General features: G+C 25.3%; 2 protein-coding genes across 2 annotated transcripts; both read right to left on the bottom strand.

Annotated features, from left to right (window-relative positions):
- Positions 1-2,094: 2,094 nt before the first annotated feature.
- Positions 2,095-2,865, bottom strand: OCT59_004912 (uncharacterized protein; the record flags this gene model as incomplete). Its single annotated transcript, XM_066138023.1, has 3 exons — positions 2,095-2,216; positions 2,377-2,453; positions 2,768-2,865. The coding sequence occupies 3 exons, from the start codon at positions 2,863-2,865 to the stop codon at positions 2,095-2,097; spliced, it is 297 nt and encodes a 98-aa protein (XP_065997209.1).
- A 2,495-nt stretch (positions 2,866-5,360) lies between these two features.
- OCT59_004913 (uncharacterized protein) lies at positions 5,361-7,372 on the bottom strand (the record flags this gene model as incomplete). Its single annotated transcript, XM_066138025.1, has 4 exons — positions 5,361-5,911; positions 6,004-6,832; positions 7,060-7,274; positions 7,339-7,372. The coding sequence occupies 4 exons, from the start codon at positions 7,370-7,372 to the stop codon at positions 5,361-5,363; spliced, it is 1,629 nt and encodes a 542-aa protein (XP_065997210.1).
- Between the last annotated feature and the right edge of the window lie 1,762 nt (positions 7,373-9,134).

Genomic DNA, 9,134 nt, shown 5'->3' on the forward strand with positions numbered 1-9,134 from the left:
CATTGTACTTTTTATAAATTGGATTGATAGAAATAAGGAAAAATATGTTAATAATATTCCTTATGAATTTAAACTTTTATATAGAGCTAGCAGAGATGGAAATACAGCTGCAGCATTTCATGATAAATGTGATAATAAGGGAGCTACCATAGTTATAGTAAAAATTAAAAATTCAGAACAAATAGTTGGAGGATATAATCCACTTAGTTGGGATTCTAGTGGCATTGATAAATCTACAAAAGATAGCTTTATTTTTTCAATTGCAGATAAAAATAACCTTCAAAGTGCAAATGTATCTTATAGTAAAGGTAATATTTATTCTATACGAAATTTTTCATATTGTGGTCCACTTTTTGGTTGTAATGATTTAATTATAAATTATAATATTAGTTCTAATATTTGGTACCATAGTTCACAGAGATTTTCTTCTTATTTTACAATTAATTTACCAAAAAGTATGAATGTAGATGATTATGAAGTATTTCAAGTTATCAAAAAATAATACATAAATATATGATGATAAATAAAATTGAAATTATGCGGGCACTGAAAAAAATTATTTTTTTACTGATTGTTAAATTCACCATTACAAATTTAAACTCCAAAAAATTTTATCAATTTCTTTTATCCATCAAATCCATTATGTTTATTAAAAAATAATGTTCAGGATTCAAATTTAATAATATATTGTAAATCTATGATTAAAATAATTTAATGGCAATAGCTAACCGACATTAACATTAATAGTCTACTAAAGACTATGTATAGCATAATATTTTGATAAATCATTTTTCTTTAATTTACCAATTATAAAAGTAAATAGCGTCTATATTTTACTTTAATTCAACCAATCCCAATAATTCACTGATACATGAAACTATTAAAGAACTTGATGGTTGATTTTATTATCAAATTATATTACCATCATCCAAAAATATGCTCAATTTTATCATAATTTAATACTGCAATTTATCAATCATTTGAAATTTAACTATGTCATAATTTGAAAGTTGCATATTAAAACTAAGTTCATTATTTGGTTATATTATACTTCTTTAAAGTGTATATTTTGAAAACAAATCTTCCTAAAGATATGTAATAATTTGTTCGTAATAGTATGAAATATTTCATTTGCTGACATATAGAATTAATCCTTGGTTTCTCCAATAAAATTTCATATTATTAGCTCTTTATATGGTAAACTCTTGACAACTAAAGTTCATACTAAATTATTACACGAATTAATATAATTCTCAGTAATAATTTTATAATTAAAAAAGTATACTTAAACAATCCTTAGTAATTTCATAACTAAAATCGTCAATTAGACAATACTCTTCAAAAAATATTGTAATATAATAATATTAGCAATAGCTAATTTTAAACTCTAATTTACTAATTTTAAATGAAACATTGAAATACGTAATAATTTTTAATCAATGGTTATACAATTACTCAAGGTTATATTGAGTACACCATCAGAATATTTAAATTTTCAATAAAATTTATATGAAGTTTCCTCGAACAGAACTATTACATATGTAAGGTTAAAAGTTATCTAATAGAGGAAACGTATCATTAAATTTGAAAACTTTCAAAAGTTTGGAACTTTAGACAAGTCTCCATTTAAAAACATTTTTCTAGACTTGACACCTAAAGATTGTTATTTTGGAAAGAAAATTTATTCGGAATAGTAATTCTCCAGAATTTGGACATTAAATTAGTGAGACACTTTAAAGAGAATCTATTTCCAAAATTTGTAAATAATCAATTTATTTTATTCAGTTTAATCTTGATAACCAATTTTTGTAAACATAGTTCACTGAAAAGTAATCTAATTCATAATGATATTTCAATAAATAACTTTTTATTATAAATATTTAAAGAAATAAAAATCAAAACCAATATTTATAACTAATGATAAATAATAACCTAATAATTCCTAGTTTCATCATTTTATTTTAAGTACGATGACTTAAGATAATTGTTAGGCATTATAAAACTAATATAAATCATTATAAAAACAATATATGTCCAAAGGCCTACTTATATAAGATGCGTTGTATATGGGAGAGTACCAGCAGTAGATGACTTTTAATTAATATCATCTGCTTCTTTAACTTGTCCATAAATTACAGGATCCTCTTTATCAATATCACGATATAATTTCCATAATAAACCCTGTAATTCATCTGCATTGGGTTGTTTTAAAGGTCCTGCATCCCAACATTGATTCATTGTTAAAAATTAATTGAGGAATTTTATAATTAGATTTTGGCCTCAACCCATTACAAATTTTCACTTTTTTGAGTATATTTTTTCTTCTTAAAAATTCCGGAGCTGCATAAGGTAATACTCCATATATTGTTTTATTACTATTTTGAGAGGATTTGACGTTTGCCGGGTAACATAATCCTAAATTTGTAATAAAGGCACTATCATTAAAATCGCTCCTTAATGAAAATCATCATTAATTAATCTTTTAATATGAATAACTTTAAGACCAAATGCAATAGAATATAAACATTATAACTTTTGCTTCCAATTCAATGAAATAAAGTTGTTACTTAAATATTGTCTTAAACTACCATTTTTTAATTCCATCACCATTATAAAATCATTTGTTATTGGATCTTTAGTAATACCAAAACAACGAACTACACAATTAGAAATACGTAATAAAATATGTGATTCAACCTTAAAAAAAAATTATAGTTAGTTTAAACATTTATAAAGGTTAATGAAGATTTATAAGAAAATATCTTACTTCTTTAAAAAATTCTGTTGTAATTCCTCATGAGTTATGCAAACATTTAAAGCAACTTTTGTTCCACTTTTTCTTTTCCATTGATTATTATAATCCATTTCAACATAGGACAATCTTCAAATCCTCCTTTTGCTAAATATTCAACATCATCAAATTTATCATATTTAATCCACTCTATGATATTGTTTGAATTTTAGCTTTTAATTGTGCTTTTTGAATGAATTCGTCAACATCATTATAGGAAGCATTAGAAATGTTTCTTAAAAATAAAAAAAATTATTAAAAGTTTTGAAGTGAAGTAAACACTTCAAAACTTACCATTTCGTTAGAAGATTTTGGGAAGGGAAGGGAAAGGTGAAAGGTAAAGGTGAAAGGGGAGGGAAAGGAAAAAGTGAAGAGAAAAAGGGAAGAGAGAAGGTGAGAGAGGACCCAGAAATATATATAAAAGGGTCAGGTTTTAGTTTGCGTATTTTGAACTAAAAAAATCACGAAAATCTTTCCTTTTTTAGATAATTTCTGATAATGCCGGTCAGAATTTTATTTCCTATTATAGTATCTGACTGACATTATCATAATTCCGGCCCTGAAAAAATGCGTACAGCTCATAGTAAAAAATTTTATTCATCACCTGACCCCTATATATATATTTCTGGGTCCTGGTGAGAGCTTGTCCAATTTTTGAAATTTTGTTGAAAATATTTGGGTTACACGGCAAATGATTCATCAGTAATTATTTAGGATTATCGCCTGGGACCTCGATCACGTGACAAGATTTAATATTTTTGATTGGCCAGATTGGCCACATGATCGCGTCATGTTTTCTCAGTTTTTTCGGTCTCAAGGTATTTTTCTTTTCTTTTATTTTTATTTCTAACTTAGGCCACGCAAATTCAATTTTTCGGTTCACGTAACATTGAAATTTAAAATTGACCCGGGGACCCGGAGTTTATTGTTTATTAATAAAAAAAGTTTATATATAAAATCGTGACATCTGATTGGTTGACTTTTAAAGGGAAAGATTTTATTTTCGCTCCAGAAGTTCTCAGCCACGTGATAAACTTACCCGCCAATAAAATTATGTATTGATCACGTGATAAACTTTTTATATATAAACTTTTTTTTATTGAAATTTGAAAAAGTGACCCGGCCGGGTGAAGTGAACTGAAAAATCGAATTTGTGTGGCCTTACATTCTGCTTACACTTTGTTTCTTACTACTCTATTATTTTTAGGTCCTTTAGTCCTTCCGGTTCTGCAATTAAGGTTCAGTTGCTTTTCACTTTACGTTTCATTTCTTTATTGTTTTATTTTTTTATTTCATATTTCAGTTTTCAATAATTTTATTTCATTTTTTTTTTAGATATTTTAGTTCTTTCGGTTCTACAATTAATAAAAATATGTTTTTTGTTTTTTATTTATTTTTTTTTATTTCGTTTCTATCTTATATTTTGTTCTTTACTAACTTCAACTTTATGGTTTTATTTTACTTGGTTTCTTATCAGATCATTTTTTATTTTTTGTATTACTTCTCATTATTCCATCCTTTCGTCATTATTTTCTATTACAACTTTTCATTTTCTATTATCTCTTTTTCTCTCCTGTTTACTTCCCATCATTTCCTTTTGCCTCTCATCACTCCTTTTCATCTTCCATCAACTCCTCTTCATCTTCCCATTGCTCCTTTTCGTCTTCCATCACTTCTTTTCATCTCCCATCACTAATTTTCGTCTCCCATCAGTCTCTCATCACTCATTATTGTCTCCCATCACTTCTTTTCATCTTTCATCACTCCTTTTTACCTCCCATCACTCCTTTTCATCTCTCATCATGTCCTATTTCTCCTTTTTGGTTCCTATCGCTTCTCATTACTCTTTTTCATCTTCTATTACTATCCATTAATACTCCATTGTTGTTTCATTTTTTTTATTAGCATCTTTCTCTTGATCATTGTAATTTACTTATCTTTATTATTTATTGTTATTGTTTTTTTATTTGTATTGCTTCATTAAAAATAAATACAGTGATTTTTTTCTTTAAAATCGTAAATGTGGTGACTTAAATTTTAATATTTGCAAATAAAAATAAAATTTCATTAAATAAGATTATTTTGTTTGCAAAAAAATTGTTTAAAGAATATCTTTGCAATAATATTTTAAGTTTAACACTTTAATCGATCAAAAGTAAAAAAAATCAGCCATCAGCCGATTTACTATATATTGTATAGCAGTAATTTTATTTATATAAAAGATAAAATATAATAAAAGTGTAATTTGGGTAAAATTTTATTATATTAAATATATTACTAAGGCCGTTCCAAATTAATAATTAGTTTAACGTCCTTTCCGGCCAAAAATTTTGAGGGGGGGGGAGGGGATAAAAAAACAAACATGAAAATTAAACATATTAAAAATTTCGGAAATTTTTGGTAAAATTGGAAATTCTCGGTACTATTAAATTTTAGTAAAGGAGGGGGTGTTTTAAGCATATTTAAACATATCAAACATATATGTTTAAATCACCCTTGAATTTTTCAAAAATAGAGGGGGGGGGAGGACGTTAAACTAAATATTAAATTGGAATGGCCTAAATATAATTTAAATTTTGTTATAATTATAATTAGATATTACTTCTTCAATAGGTTTCCATAAAATACGACGAAACCCAATTACTAAAATAACAAATCCTTTTAATTTATTAGGATTTGAATTAATGGTTTCAATACGTTTATCAAATACTCCTGAACTAGAATAATTAGCAACTTTTCCTTTTGAAATTGTATTCATATATGATTTCAATTGGCTTATACCATTATTTAATATTTCACCTATAGTTATTTGGTTAGTCTTTTTTAATTCTTTTGACCAATATGTATATGATCTTTTTAATAAGATTTCTTCATTTTCTTTTTCAAGAATTTTATCTAAATTTTCTAATTCGTTTGCACCAAATCCAACTTTTTGATTTTTTATCAAACCAACCAATGAAATATATTTTAATTCTAAGCTAATATAATTATCTCCTATTCCTTTTAAAACAAAAATATCTGAATAACCAAAGCGACCTGATCCTTTTAATTTTTTGCCATCCATTACTAATGAAAGTTCTGGAACACGATATTTTAATGGCAAAAGACTTTCAACAATTGCTTGAAGCATAGATTCATTTGCCAAAGATAAGACATTTTTGATCTTGTTAATAGAAAAGTTTTTAAAATTTCAATAAAAGGTATAATATTACCTATAACAAGATTTTCATATGCTGAAGCAATAAGAAGTGCATCATTAACAACCTGCTTATACACTAAATTATTCTTATTTTGTTCTAAAATTTGAATTTGTTTCTTCCAGGATCTATCAGTATCTTCAGTATCATCTTCTCTTACTCTTCTTAATTCTCTTGTTTGTCTATCTTGAAGAATAAGTTTTTTATTCCACTTTTTATTAAAATTACATTCTAATGCTTTACCTATACTATATACTTCACTTTCAACATCATTATATGTATAACAATTGCAAAATATTAAACGAATATCCTTTTCAAATTCTTCTAAACTTGTATATTGATTATTTTTTAATTTTAAATTTATAGTAAATAAATCCATTGGATATTTTATAATCTTTTTTTTAATATCTTTTTCAATATATTTATAGAATAAATTAGCATAAGATTTGTTTTCAAGTTCATGAAGTATATCATAACAAAAATCAGTAAATTGAAATTTCTTTTTTGGTAAAACTGATTGTAAAGTTTCAGAATAATTTTCAACAGGAATTTTAACTATTTTTTTTGAAAGTGATACATCTGGTTGTGCAAGTACTAGATTTTCTTTTTCATATTCCTTAACAACTTGTAAATCTGGTTGTAAAGTTTCAGTCTTTTTTGGAAGTGATGTATCTGGTTGAGAAAGTTCAGTGAGCGTTAAATTCTTCTTATCACATTTCTTAATAACTTTTTGCTTCTTTTTAGGTAAATTTGATTGTGAAATTTCAGAAATATCAAAATCTTTAATAATTTCTTGCCAGAATATTTGTAATTCTTTAATATGTTGTGAATGTTCTGTTTTTATCTGTAATAAGACGAAATTGTTAATAGTGCACAATTTTTATTTAGTAGTAAAGAAGGTACATAGCCAGTTCCTCCTCCAGAACAAGCAGACTTTACTAAACAACAAAGTTAGGGTGCCTGAATTGAGAGCAAGGGCTGATTACCAAACCAACGAATCCAGTAATTCTCATTAAGTGACTTATTATAAGTTTTAGGAGTTACCCATACTTTGCAAAATAAAAAACGCACCTTATCCTTTATTGCAACAAAAATATCTGGTTCAAATAATTTTTTGGCTTCATATAAATAGCGTTTGTACCAGGTAATGTCAAAGTTTTGCCATTTATCCAATGTTAATGAAAAGTTAGTTAGTGAATTTAGTGAAGAAATAATGATATCTCGGTTAAGATTCAAAAATCTATAGTAAGTCTGATTTTTTGATTCAATTAAGTAAGAAACAAGAGCTAATAGTAGTTAATGTGTTAGTTAAAAGCTGAACTCTTTGTTAAAGATTTAGAGTTATCTTACCATCATATCCAATATAATTTTCAGTTATATTCATGATTCATTCATTAACTTATTATGAAAAAAAAATAAAGTATTTGTGAAAAAAATGAAAATGAAATATGTATTTGTAAAAAAGTAAAAGTATTTGTAAAAAAGTCAAAGAATAAAAAGTAAAAGTATTTGTAAATGTCAAAGAATAAAAAGTAAAAGTATTTGTAAAAAGTAAAAGTTAAAAGCAAGTTTAAATATGAAAAAATCATATGACTCATTGACACAAAAAGAGCATTACCAAATACTCAGCTTTTGTCAGTCCAACTTATTATTACAAAAAGATTATAAACTTTACATGCAATTCATGCAAGAATAAATAAATATTACTCACATTATTGCATAAATAGAATTGTAATATAATATTTTTTCATATTAATCTAGAATAAACTAGTGAAAAATATAAGTATCATGATGTATTTAACATATGATACTATCCATGTAAGAATGAATAAATATTGCTCACATTGCATAAATAGAATTGTAATATAACATTTTTCATATTAATTTAGAACATACTAGTGTATTTAATGTGATGCAATCCAAGTAAGAATAAATAAATATTGCTCACATTGCCTAAGTAATATAACATTTTCTCATATTGATCTATAACAAACTAGTGAAAAAATAAGTATCATGATGTATTTAACGTGATGTGATCCATGTAAGAATGAATAAATATTGCTCACATTGCAGAAATATAATCATAATTTATCATAATTTAACTTTCATCTGATTCTGATAAAGTAAAATAATTCCTCTAATAATTTGTTAAAAGGAAAAAGATTTATCATGTTCACACTTTATTATCAATAAATGTCTATATGGTACAGAATTTACTTTTAATTAATTAATGGTGCGTCAGGGTCTAAGTTCACAACCCCTATAAGAAATATGTATACGGAAAGGATACGTTTTGTATACATTTTATGTACGTTTCTATAGATTCCGTATACAAATTCCGTATATTTAATAAGCAATTCATTTTTGAACATTTTTTAAAAAAACTAATGTATACGGAAAAAAATAATCATACGGAATGTATACGGAATTTTTAAACTTAATATTTTTAGAAAATAATTTTACAAAAATCTCGTATCATAACACGAGATCACGTGATTGTTTATTGTTTTGTTATGATACGTTTTTTGTTTTTATATAAACCCTTACTTTGATGAGTTTGATCTTCCGATCTTCCTTTCTGTCTTTCCCCTTCCTTCTTTTCTCTCGTCTTATTTTTGTTATTTTTTCTAAATTTTTCTTCTTTTTTCGTCATCCCCCTTTTAAAAAAAAAATTTTTTTTTTCGTACCTCACTTTAAAAATTTTTTTTTTCATCACTCTCCTTTAAAAAAAAAATTTTTTTTTCGTCACTCCCTTAAAAAAAAAATTTTTTTTTGATTTTATTCTTTTATTCTCACTCTTCTTTTTTTTAAAAAAATTTTCTTCTTTCTATTTCTATTTCCTCTTTATAAAAAATTTTTTATTTTTCTAACTTTGACGTCCTCCCTTTAAAAAAAAATTTTTTTTAACTTTCCTAACTTCGTTACTCTCTTTTTAAAAAAATATTTTTTTTGATTTATTCTTTATTCCACTTTCTTTTTTATTTATATTTATCCCTTTTTTTATTTCATAGGCCAGCAGATTTTTTTTTGTGAGAAGATTCAGTTTCTTTTTTCTTTTTTGTAGATCAGTTTGGGAGTCCTTTCCTTTTTGTAGGATTGTTTAGGTCAGTTCAAATTTTCTTTTTTTTTTTTGTAAGTTGGGTTCA

The sequence above is a fragment of the Rhizophagus irregularis genome, chromosome 13 (genome assembly GCF_026210795.1).
Source record: "Rhizophagus irregularis chromosome 13, complete sequence".
Taxonomy (NCBI): domain Eukaryota; kingdom Fungi; phylum Glomeromycota; class Glomeromycetes; order Glomerales; family Glomeraceae; genus Rhizophagus; species Rhizophagus irregularis.